General features: G+C 41.4%; 2 protein-coding genes across 2 annotated transcripts in view; one reads left to right on the plus strand and one right to left on the minus strand.

Annotated features, from left to right (window-relative positions):
* Positions 1-428: 428 nt before the first annotated feature.
* rpl26 (ribosomal protein L26) lies at positions 429-2,647 on the minus strand. The gene is made up of 4 exons (XM_058063935.1): positions 2,525-2,647; positions 1,747-1,918; positions 1,525-1,665; positions 429-591 (listed from the first exon to the last, which is right to left on the minus strand). Exons 2-4 carry the CDS (start codon positions 1,912-1,914, stop codon positions 463-465), a joined length of 438 nt encoding a protein of 145 aa, XP_057919918.1. The 5' UTR covers positions 1,915-1,918; positions 2,525-2,647; the 3' UTR covers positions 429-462.
* Positions 2,648-3,097: 450 nt separating this feature from the next.
* Positions 3,098-13,232, plus strand: part of ppp2r2ba (protein phosphatase 2, regulatory subunit B, beta a) — a 35,742-nt gene continuing 25,607 nt past the window's right edge. The window contains exon 1 of the mRNA XM_058063931.1: positions 3,098-3,366. Within this exon, the coding sequence (XP_057919914.1) occupies positions 3,288-3,366 (79 nt within the window). The 5' untranslated portion in view covers positions 3,098-3,287. The remainder of the gene's footprint in view (positions 3,367-13,232) is intronic.

Below are 13,232 nucleotides of genomic sequence, written 5' to 3' on the forward strand. Positions count from 1 at the left end.
TCCGTCCTTACCCTTTTTTCTAGCAGTGGAGTTGCAAACGATGGATATTGCCTACAGAATAGCAGTTCTCGGCAGTTTCCTTTTCTAACCCCCCCCCAGACGTCTTTTTTTGCATGCATTTTCTACATCAGCGTCCAATGAGTAAGGTGGGTATCATCAGCATAAATTAAGTGCAAATTACTACAAAAACCGTTTTATTTTGGATGTAAAACTATAACCAGAATCTTGAAGAGTTGCAGCTATGCCGTTTCAAGTTTCTGGTTTAAATGCAACTCGGCAGTTCATTTTTTTTTGGAGGTTTTTAAACCGACATCAGCCTCCATATTTACAAACATACAAATATGGTTTGTGAGTATGTGCTGACTTCCTTGCAAAACTTTACCCACTTTGAATCCTATTTAAAAAAAAAAAAAAACACGCTTGCCAAATTCTTTTATACAATTTATTGATAGCAAAAGATGTTTACTCCTGCATCTTCTCAATGGTCTCCTCCTTGTATTTGCCCTTCTCCTTTCCATCAGCGCGAGATTTGGCCTTGCGCTCCAGGATCTTCTTGCGGTCCTTGTCCAGCTTTAACCTGGTGATGACCACCTACAAGAACACGAGATAGTCCAACTGATTACCTTTTTTTTTTTTTTTTTTTTTTTTTTACATTTAACGAGCTGAGGCACTCTTGGGCAAGACACCAAACTGCTTGCACAGGAATGCTGATCACTGCTGCATGAATAGTGAGTTCACTCTGGTAAGACTCAAGCATGCATAGTAATGTCAAAGAGGATCACCATAAAAAAATAATTGTTATAATTAAATCATAACGATACAAACAGCATTTCAACTGCGTCCTTCTGGGCACAGTGAGCATTCCATCAATTCCAGCCATCTGACAGTAGCTATGCAATTAGTCTGACAATAAATAATTTACATATTGAACACATTTTCATCAGTCTTTTGTTAGGGAATGTTTGACTCATCCAGCGATCTAGTCCATTAATGATCTCCAAAACTTTCTCATTTCCCCAATACAATGCCACTTATTTGTGGTTGCATTCGAGCCTCCTGACACCTTGTGTGCTTCGGAGTAGTCATTTCGCGCTTCGTGCGCGCATCTTAACCATGGAGAATGAGCAGAGAGGTGCATGTGAGGTGGCTTTCAAGTTGAAGGCGATTGATCTAGCGGCTTTTGCTTAGATTTGTCAGTGGATCTTGTCAGTGTGTAGTGGTGTCGGGAGATCCACATGTATGACATGAATAAATATTGGCAGCGAATAATAAAAAAAAAAAAAAAACAATTAGAACATGACTTCGGTACGCTTAATGTCCACCACACCTCCAGGGCTGAAAAACAACACTGCGCCCATCTCTCCATTACTGTGAAAAACCGAGTGAAGCAAATTAATTTGGCTTGCCATCGTTCCAGGAGGATTAACATCTCCAACCACATTGATGAGACATTGCCTTACATTGTATGACTAACTTACGCCATCTTACATTTAACTTCAACAAGCATTTAAAATAACTTCTCACCTTGCTTGGATGAATACCAACGTGGACTGTGGTTCCATTGGCCTTTTCTCTCTGGACACGCTCAATGTAGATGACGTATTTTTTCCTGTAGACCTGCACCACTTTGCCGATCTGCTGGCCTTTGTGGTGTCCACGAACAACCTATTTGGGGGCATCAATAGAAATGTTAATCAATTTAAAATATTCACATTCAACATCTCTAGCTGATATTCAAGAAAATACCTGGACTTCGTCATCTTTGCGGATGGGCATGGACCTCACGTTGTACTTCTGACGGAGCTCCTTGGACAAGGGGGAGGACATGATCTTCCTCCTGATGTGTGAGGGGGCATTGAAGTGCCGCTTGCGGTTCTTGCGGCGGGAACATGTTACAAATGGGTTCAGCTTCATGGTGCTGTAGATGAAAGATACGTTTCAGGATACCATATTCTCAAATCTGTCCATGTATTGTTGTGATCATGGACAGGTCGGTAGAGATGCCTGCTTAACTGCAGCTAGCACATCAATCTTCTACACTTTCAAAGTATTGACCATAGAACATTAGCTGTCAAGTTGCTTTTCAATGAACGTCTTCGTAGCGCAACATCGAGGTGCTATTCCTCACTTGCAGGGGCACTAGCTTTAGCTAGCTATTAACATCGTTAGCATAATAGACAAACCAGACCAACGGCTGAGGAGATTTAAGCCATACACAACGTTGATCAAACATACGCAAAAACACTACATGGCTATTTGGACATCTGGCGAACGCAGAAGGTTAATTGTTGCATTTTGTTAAATAAAATGACTGCCGACATGCGGATAGTAACAAACGGTAGTAGAGACGTTAGCAATAGCCGTCGTAATTCAGCCATCTTTCGTAAACACTCTCGCAAAATGGGTCTTTATGGGAAGCTGGTAGGTTTTAATCTGGTGCTCTGTGCTTTATGTGATCAAATTGAGGTGTATTAACGTGGATGGCTCAAGATTCGTAAGTGAAATTACTAGCATCGAATCTTACCCTGCCGTGTACTCCTCTATGGCCGGCGGAAAAGAGGGTGGCCAAGTACTTCCGCTGGCATTAGTTCACACTCAAGTCTCGCGAGAATTTCAAGAAAACAACTGAGCAGTAGTTCCGCTGGTAGAGCTGAGCTTCACTTTTTGTATGCCGTTGGTTAATTTAAAAATAACGAATTTAATTATAAAATAACATAGTATATTTGTATGTACATTTTAAATGTATTTTTTCTCTATTGCCTTGCGTTGACTTGATGTTTAAAGACACGGAACACCGCCACAAGATGGAGCCAGAACTAGTTAGACTAAAAACTAGAAATAAGTTGCCTATGATTCATCAAGTTTGGTGCTAGCTCTTTCTGGGCACACTAGTGTAGTAACAATTAGTTTTTAAAAAATGACAAAAAAGTTACACTTGAATATTTAGAGCAGCACATCCATGCAAATGACCACAGTCATCAGCAGCTTGTATTTTTGCCGTACTTCAAGACAGTCACGCATACATAAATCGTCCTCCTGCGTGAGAGTACACAAGTCAAACACATTGCAGACAACTGCCGGCTGCAGTTCCAGCGAAGCCTCCCACAGCTCTTTTGCCTCCGCGGTGTGGATGAGAAAGGGGGATGATGCTGTCATAGCCCCCCGCGCCGTGGACACACTGTTTCTCCGCACCCCACTGGTTCTTCTCTGGCTGGCTGTCGCCGAGGCAGTGCGGATGTGGAGCCTGCAAGCAAACACCCCACAAACGTCGGCAAGCATCGGAGAAGATGAAATGTTTTTCCCGTTACCTACCGTACATCTTCCGACCGCCGAGCACTATCCTGTCCTCCACTTGCCACACCGAAGGTAGGGTGGGACACATATGGAGTCTGTACAATGTAATGCGAGTTGCTTATAAGCTCCATTTCAATGCAAAATAAGTATTTGTGATGTGAATGTGTGATTCTATACATGCATTCAGAAGTTGCACTGCAGATTTGACACACATGAAGTTGTGGGAGACATCCTTTAATGTAAATACTACAGTATATACTACAACATTATAGTAATGTATAATCTGTATACTCCTGGTGTTAGGTTTTTCCTATGCTGTCATGTTTGAGAGTTGCTTTTATTCATCATTGGTGAGGCATATTCAAGTTGATTCTGCTGAGACAACTTAGACTTCATTTTGCCTTGCTCAGAGGTTACAATACAGAAGTGTCAGCAAAGTGTCGGGGCAAAGTTGAAGTATGAGATTAAGTGAACTGACCCAAGCCACAATTGCAATACAGAAGTTCATAAAAGGCAGTCCATTCATCGTGGTGATTGTGCTGTCAGACAGAACAGCCCAGGAGGGTTTGAGGGTGTTTTCTATAAGCAGCCATTTACTAGGTCATAATGTGGAGACTGGGCCGCTGCATTATTTAGCTTTGCATGGTTGCTTTCCTTCCAAAACGCTCTGCCCTCGGGCCTGTGGTACAAGAAGGAAGACACTGTGATACAGTGCATCGTACTGTATGTACCTATGTCTGTTTCCAACAGGAGTGCAATCTATCAGTGGTGTCGTAACATTTTCAGAATCTGCCATGATGCAACAAAGGGTTTGTATATGGAAATGGTAATGGTTTTATTTCATTTGAACATGCATCAGATTACAATTGAATGCATCATATAATCAGTTCACAGTTCCACATGTTCAAAAGGAGTAGGAAGAAGCAAAGCTTATTAAATCCTACCCCTCCATCTGGTACTTTTACAATCAGTAACTGTTACATTTGTTCACTTCCTGCTTTCCTAATATAGTTAATTTTTTTTCTTGTTTTTTTTTATTTTATTTTAGTCGTACTACCGAAGTACGAGGTGATATGACCATACAATGCCATAATGTGTACCATAGTAAGTGTCAATATAGTGATATATATAGCACATCATGACTGGTTCAAGACTCTTCATCCTTGTATTTAGCAAACATCAACTGCTTGTATTGTTTCTTGAATTGGCTCATCGTTGTGCATTGTTTGATTTCCTTACTCAATCCATTCCATAGTTTGATTCCACATACTGAAATGCTATGGCTTTTTAACATAGTCCAAGCATATAAGTGTTTCAAATTTAGTTCTTCCCTGAGATCATATTTCTCCTATTGGATGACGTTTTTAGGTAATTGGTTATTTTTAGCCCTATATGGACGGGTTTGTGTAATAAGAAATGTACCATTTTATTTCATTCTTTTAAACCTTATTTAACAACAGAGCATAAAAATGACTGACTTGTGAAAAATGGTAGCGGTAGAAGCGCGTGCATGTGCCTCATAACACGCACAGGCAATTAAAAAAAACATTCTTGATGTGTCCTGCACTCCATCTTACTGTGTGGCGATTGTAAATATAATGTACACGTCATTGTATGTCTAATATATTTTAATGCACGACCAAGTCAGCTGTGGTGCCATCTATTGTATGGAGGGAGTAATAAATGCTTCTGTGGTGGTCCAAATTTAATTGCGGCAGGCCACAATCGGGACACACTGGATGTTTACTCAAGAGTATGTCTTTGAGATGTAAATTCAGGTCTTTCATTGTAAATATATATATAGCGTCATGTCAGGCAACCTTAGATTATAGTCTGGGATAGGCTCCAGCTCTTTGTGAACGTGAACAGGATTGGCAACAGAGAGAATTGATGGAACTGACTTTGCGTGAAATGTGTGGTGCACCAAGAATTGGTCAATCAATGTAAGAAAAAACACGTCAAGCACACTTATTCCAGATCCTTCCATTTCATTAACATCCAACACATAATTACTATAAAAACCCCAAGCTCCTAAATGTTAGTATGGGATGTCAGCCCATTCTCCAACTCTCAAAAGAGCAATATTAGAGGAAGCAATAGATCAGAAGACACTGCTCATATAGCCACAGTCTAAAGATACATGATCCTCTGCTGTGGTCTATATGGAGAAAGAAGAAGCATTTGTAGCGAGAGAACGGCAGCATGAGATGTTGACCCTCATGTAGTGGAGCCCCGAGGGGTATGATGACACAGCAGATGACCTTGGAAATGCCAGCTCCCCTGCACGCACGCAACCTACTGTACACACAGTATTTTGGTTGTATAGCGGCAATGCTTACACAAATCAGGGCGCACATTGTTTACACGTGTGATTGGGGTTCACAGTGTGATCTTCCATCCTTTTTATCAACCTTGAGGAAACTTGCAGTGTTATCCCCCTCCCCCTCGCCCCGCCATTTCTCAGCATTCATGTCCACTCCAGCTGAGCAGAGTTCGCCCCCGGGAAGATGAGTGTGCAGTTACCGCGTTAGTGGAAAATACATTACATAATCCTAGTGGTGGACCACAGTGTGTGCTCTGTTTATTGGGATCACTGTGATGAGATTGCAACACATGGATTCACATGTGTTTTTTTTTTTTTTTGCATTGTGGCTTTTGTGTATATATATTTTGACTTTTGTTTCCTCATGCTCTTTTCCCAACTTCACATCAGCATGTCGAGTCTGGTGTGACGGATTAAGTCTTTCAGGTTTGCGATGGGTATTTGCTGTTGTGTATGAGTCAGGGAAAAATGTGCATCCACAGTGTGACACTTTGTCATGTCTCACATCGGCCATCAATCAACATAGTACGTCCTGAATGACTTCAGACGGCATTTGTCATGTCTTGTGGTGCCCCTCCTATGGTGGGTCTGGGGAGTTTAGGGGGGGGATTTGTCTGCATTTTGCGGGTCTGCGTGTGCTGTTATCATGCATCATGCTTGTTATCTTGACAGACACCTACTCGACAGTTCAGAATCCAGCCCACCTATAGCTATGATGTTTCAAACACACGCATACGGGAAGGCATTGACATTATCATGCAAACAGCATCTCAGTTGCAGTTCGAGCTAGCTTCAGAGAAGACGCTTATAGATATTGTCAGGGAGGACTTTATCTAAACTTATCGCTCATTACAGTTTCCAGAACGGCATTGACATCTCGTGAAGTTTGTCTATGTGTACTGTAATTGAACACCTTCAAGAATGCAATTATTCAACAATCAATACCTCACAGTCCGCTGAATCTGGATATCCCTGACAGGATATTTAGGAAGAAAAAACATCACACAAGTGAGTAGAGATTAGAGTTTCGGGTGATGTATAATGTGAAGTCTCAAGCATTTATATAAATGTGTGTTATCCTTGAAGATGAAAATCAAGATCATGGAAAAATGTGGAAGATAGTGAAAAAGAGTGCAATACACACAAACACTTTGAAGCATCTTTGCTGGCTTAACTTGATGCTACTTAGTGGTTCTCTTTGGCACTTATTGTTTGCAATACAGTAAGAAACATTGTGTTCTATTCAGAGAGCTTCCAATGATATATAGTGCACTAGGATTGGCCTGTGCAGAGTGGAAGAAAAAGCAGCATCATAGCTTCGACGATTATCCATAAAGGTGATATAAGTGGACCTATGTGTGTGGTAAACTCAAATTAATGACAGAAAGTTTTTTTCATCGTGCCACATAATAACGATGCAGGCAAATGCATCATTAATTTAATATTGAAGGAAAGAAGGATTGAGTGAACGGTTGTGCGTCATCACGCTTGCTGTGCGGTAATGTAAATACACATGTTGTGATTTTAATGGACTCAATCTGGTATCCAAATCCCATCAGGTGAATCTCAGGAGGCAGCTGAAGTGTTCCTGATGTTCCCTTTACAACACAACAGCAACATAGCAGCTTCCCTTTCTCACAGCACTCATCTGCAGTCTCATGTTTCCACAAACACTCCCTGCTCTGTCTCTCACAGCGAGCCGACATGAAAACAAGGAATGATATTAACTGTCACGGTATCACAGAGACACCTCATCCACTGGAGGGTGTGTACTCTTACATTAAACACTGATGCAAGTTTCGCTCTCTTTTTACCTGTGTTACACAACATATAAACAATGGAATTGTTTTTCAACCATCTTGTTCTCGGTGAAGAGGTTCTCTGCGTTAGAACATCGACTGAGCTCCTCTCTGCAGTTTTATAGGCCGACTGAGAGGCTCCTTATCGAGCCGGACTGCTGGGCCTGACAGGCTGAAGCACAGACACACAACCACTATTAGGAGTGGATTATATATAGAACTGTAGGATGTGCACTCCCTCTCCCTGCCCATCTGTCTCAGTAGTTTTGGAAACGATCCTTGCGGGTGGATGGGAGAGTGTGCTGCTAACAGATTTTTTTGCTTCAGATTAGATTCTTTTTTTCTTTTCATTATGACCATATTGCTGGTCATTATGAACAAATAAGTCAACGTGAATTCATTAAGAAAAATAATAAAAATAAGACACCGCCAAGTCTCAAGAGGTGTTATGAAATAAGCAACATTTTTCACACCAAAAGCTGAGGGGCTGTTTGTTGACTATATTGTGTACTATAATGTCTATACATGGTTGTACCAACTTTGGGGCTGGTGTGAATGACAAAATAGTGAAATAGTAAAAAGTAGGGATGTCCCGATCAACATTTTTGGCCTCTGTTCCGTAAAAACAGGTCAAGTTCAGAGAATAATACACAATCTCCTGTTGTAAATACACATCATTAATTATTAAAACATGAGGCTTTGGTGGACATTATGTTTTTGTATTGGTCAGTGTCATGGGTGGACTGGTCATATTTTTGTATTTGCTTAATTTTGTTGATCCCTGAAGTCAAATTGAGTTTAAACAGTAAATATAAACGTGTGTATTATGTAGTTCAGAAAAGTAAATAAAACAACATAATGAAAAAACAAACTGCATACAATCTATGCTCCTTCAGTCGGCCTCCTTGAGTAAATATAAATAAATAAGAAAATCAGACCATCCCGAAAAGAGCCACTGAGATTGTGGTCCCAGATGGTTACTTCTGATCACTCAGACCTTCTCTGGTCAAGCTGACATTAGAGTTCCCTTGGGAGCAAGTGGAAGGTGGGCTCAGGGTCACAGTCTAGAGCCTTCAGATAGAAAGATGAATGACATTAGCGTCTTGACTCAAGCCTCTATACACATACAACCCTACTTCTTTCAACAAAACCTCTTAAACAACCCACTGGAAGTAAAGACAGGGTGTAATTTGAAGTGAGTTAACACCGGCTGTGGGCAAACAGAATAACTGTCTCCATTTCAGGGGTAATAGCAACATTCCATCTTGGACTTTTACAGGGATTTTTTTTTTCAATCTCCCTCAGAAAATAGCCTTCCATTGTTACAAAGTCATCATCGCAGTGTTTGCACTGAATAACCTCAGTATAACAGGGTCGATATGGATCAGGGATCAAAACATAGCCGGGAGCAGGTACGGCTATACATAGAAAGAATGCTGTTTATTTTTATTGTCTGTCAGCACCACGGACAGAGTGTAGTTTGTGTGCGTTGTGTGCGGGGGAGGAAAAACAAGAGATGTTACATCACGTTGCGTACCTCGCTGATGACATTTGTTGCTCTGAACACATACTGACCAGACACATCAGTAGATACTACTAGATACTACAAGATACTACGAGATACTACTACTCAGTTTTAACTGTCAGATGGATATTAATTGAAATTTACAGAAAAAGCAAGGTACCAGTGTTGGTTTGCCTTTTGCCTTTTCAGCAACATCCATCCATCTATCCATCCATCCATCCATCCATCCAGTCTCACTAGGGTCTTTTCGGCAACATGAGCATTATTATATTATCTTTCTAAGTACAATTTATTATATTATTCTTGTCCCTACCATGAGCCTTTTTTCACTTGCTCTTCCTGGCAAACACAGACACACATACACACACCGTGTATAGATGGATGACACATGACGCCACCTTATTTATTGGCAGGCAATTCTATAACCTTGTGATCTGCTATTAATACAAGCAAGCGAAATGTTCTTAATTTGCTACTTGTAAGTATAAGATGTACTCCCTTGGAAGCCATCAAGCCGCAGCACGGTAGAGTCCTACTTTATCACTGCAAATTGTAGCAGATAATAATATCACTTTCCAATTCTATTATGAAGCAGAATTCCATCCACGCATAAGTAGACTACTTGAGAATATGCGCATTACCCTTTACCCAAAGAACGCTATTTGATTTCCACATGCAATTGTGCTGATACTAAGTGTTACCAGTTCAATGAAATGACCTTGGTTCTCCCTGCCCTTGCTTGGGAGGGATTATTCAACATTGATCTGACCAAATGGTTCTGCGACCTGCTCAGCATAAAATGTGTTTGCCATAGAAAAAGACTTTGCTTAAATTCCCCAGTGGTAAAAAAAAAAGCACATTTTACAAAGCAATACATGCAAGTGACAAATATAAGACACGTTCTCCAAAACTGCAGAGATCTTTACCTGTTGTTCAATATATATTTTGAAATTATTGACCTTTTTCTTTCTTTGTTTACAGTGATCCACTGAGTTTTATAGGCAGTCCCTTCAGGACACATTTTGACAAAAGTGTACTTGGAAATACATGCTTCCCAGGAGAGTAGTATAGCACTGAGGTGATTTAGGGACTGCAGACTGCATGGGAGAAATATGTCACCGTGCCCATCTGGCCTCCTTGAAAGTGCTGCTGAGTCAAGGCGAGGTAGTCTCTTGATCGAAAGGAGGTGGGGATGGATGCCGGGGTGGTCTAGGAGACTTGAGGGGAAAAGAGTTGAACCTTTGGCTTGGCTGCGGCACACTGAGCTGCCTCTTTCCATATCAAGCACTTGGCTCTGATTCATTGACCCATCAAGGCCTCGTAGCCTCACCTTTTGCTCATTGTTTTACTCTTCATCGTCATCATTCTCTCCACCTCTCCCTCCTCCTCTCTTTCCCTCTCTCGCTCTGTCCACTGACAAGCTATTCTTCAGCCTTCCGCTCGTACAGAGGGGTCTGGGATGGGGTCAGGGCCACCAGGTTACCATAGTGATACTTTGTGTCCTGATGTCATTAGTATTGACAGTGTGCAGCTGGGCCAAGCTGTGCTGGCACTGGGGTTGTTTACTGTTTACACTCACCTAAAACATTCATTTAAAGCTTCTGGGAAGTGCACGTATGTTGACATGTATTCTGTCAGTCTATTTTAAAGTTTTCACAATCAAACCTGTACACAACAGAATGCAGAAGCATATTGTGAAGCAGTGAAGTGTTGGATGAACACCAGAAAATGACATTCATGCCCCCCCCCCCTTTAACACTACTTTGCCAGATGTACTATTTTTGTTGGCTTGCTGGGGGACATGTGCATGATATGACATTTCCACCTAAATACTTAAAGCACAGTGCTTTTCCCATGTCCCCCCGTGCACTGATGAGCCCCCGTGCCAGTCCTCAGCTGGCAGTTTGCACCCAGTGTGGTGCTGGGCATTAGTTCTGCCTAGTGAGGCCTGGCGTGGATGGAATATGGATCTGAAATGGATGCTGACACATCACATCGAGTCAAATTGCATTTGCAGTGTCAACCAAGGACTCATGCAAAAGTGTTAAACAACATTAATGAAATAAGTGACAGCCTCATTCATTCATTTACTGCTGCTTATCCTTTCCACTATGACTATGAGCGCTGTGCATCAGCATGACAAAAAGAAAACATCTGCATAAATGTACTTAATCATTCCAATGATGCATTTATGGTGTCACAATGTTATTCTTGTAGATAGATTAACGTCAAGCTTGATTTAGCAGGACTAATGCATCAATTGCATCAATGTGTTGTAATAGGCTGCTGCAATTGGTTGAACTATGTACTGCTTATTTTGGCCAGGCGGTGGTGCTGTGGGATAATGAACTGTTTCTCATGTCACTCTCTTTGCCTGTGTGTGCTCAATTGGAAAAGAAATGGGTACAAATCTTCAATGCTATATAATATAAAGTACAGGAAAATATTTACACCATCACCAGATTTGCAGTTAAATTGAATTTTTTTTTATTTTGTTCAGTGGGTATCAGGATTGATAACCTGATAAAGTGTTTTGGTCTGAAGAAACCACTGTACGAGTTGCTGGCACCTTGCATTCTGCATGAAATCACCTCATTATCAACCTGTATTAATTAAATCAAATAATATAGCATCTGCAACAACTTGGAATAATGTCAAGTGAATTGTACTCACATCCCCTTTGACTCCTCACCTCCACATTATGACACAATTTTGTCATTTCCAGCTAAAAATACCCATCAAACAATTAAAATGATGTGAAAATTATTATATTTTGCCTACTTGTTTTTCTTGTAATATTTTGGTACTATTCATCATAAATTGACAGCATTTTTGACAGCCAGCCAGGATGATAAACATGCAGATGGACAGAGCACTGCTGCCAGCAATTCTGCTCATTTTCTATACAATGCTGTTTTTCTAACAATGAATCCCTGAGGCTACTTTGCAACACCGATCCTTTATGCCAGATCAATAAAATGAGCAATAAAAATAAAATTCTTTCCCAATGAGATTCCGTCTTGGTGAACCTGTGACATGTTTCTATTAAAACAAGTGGCATCATTAATCACCGGTGGTGCTGATCCACCTTCATCTCAAATGTGTATGTGGGTGTGTAATAAAAAGAAAAGTGTGACTTGACAGCTTGCCACCCTGTGGGCAACCCAACTCGAGTCTATCTGTGTTCCACGCTGGCAGCTGCTCTGCCAAATGGGATTTTCCTGGAGATTACAGCCTTTAAGTGAGACATGCTTGCAAGTATTTGTCTTTGTTGTTGACAGTGTGTGTGTGTGTGTGTGTGTGTGTGTGTGTGTGGACTATTGTAATAAAGCAGTGTGTTTTTTGTGTGTGAGGACCCTGGGCCGAGGTGCTCAGAGAACATGCTCTGCGGTCACATGGGACTGATTGGAACATGACTGAATGGCTGCAGGGGAAGCCTTTCTGGCAATGTGTCACCACCAAAGGGGAAGGTGGTGGCAGCAGGCTTCTCATACATTTTTAGCACCATATATCATGTTGAATACATGCAAGATGGAGGCAATTCTTCGTTGTCTTGTGCACTGAAGAAACATTTGGCGTTGTTGTATCAATATTTCTTTGTTATTCAGCTACAATATGAATCATATTATTAAATCAATACAGTATTTTCATTCTCGACTGAGGATGGGGTGGTTAAAATGCTCCTCAGTGACAAAGCTCCGGGGATGGACGAGTTTCGTCCTGAATTCTTCACAGCTCTGGATGTTGAGGACGGTCTTGGCTGACACGTCTCTTCAACATTGCGTGGAGATCGGGAATAGTACCTTTGTATTGGCAGACCTGGGTGGTGGTCACACCTCTTTAAGAAGCGTGACCGGAGGGTGTGTTGCGACTATAAGGGGTCACACTCCTCAGCCTTCCTGGGAAAGTCTATTCCAGAGTGCTGGAGAGAAGGATATGACTGTTGGTCGAACCCCTGTCACACTGGCACATATAGACAAACAACCATTCACACTCACATTCATACCTATGGACAATTTGGAGTCGCCAATTAACCTAGCATGTTTTCGGAATGTGGGAGGAAACCGGAGTATCCGGAGAAAACCCATGAGGAGAACGTGCAAACTCCACACAGAGATAGCCGAGGGTGGAATTGAACTTGGGTCTCCTTGCTGTGAGGCCTGTGTGCTAACCACTCGTCAGTAATCAGTACCATTAAGCAGCTCTCAGTTTCAAAAAGGTTGATTAGTATTTGATTAATTTTAAGCTATGTTTTCTTTTGAGGTTAATTGTTGTCGCGTCTGTGAGAACT

The sequence above is a fragment of the Doryrhamphus excisus genome, chromosome 23 (assembly GCF_030265055.1).
Source record: "Doryrhamphus excisus isolate RoL2022-K1 chromosome 23, RoL_Dexc_1.0, whole genome shotgun sequence".
Lineage (NCBI taxonomy): Eukaryota > Metazoa > Chordata > Actinopteri > Syngnathiformes > Syngnathidae > Doryrhamphus > Doryrhamphus excisus.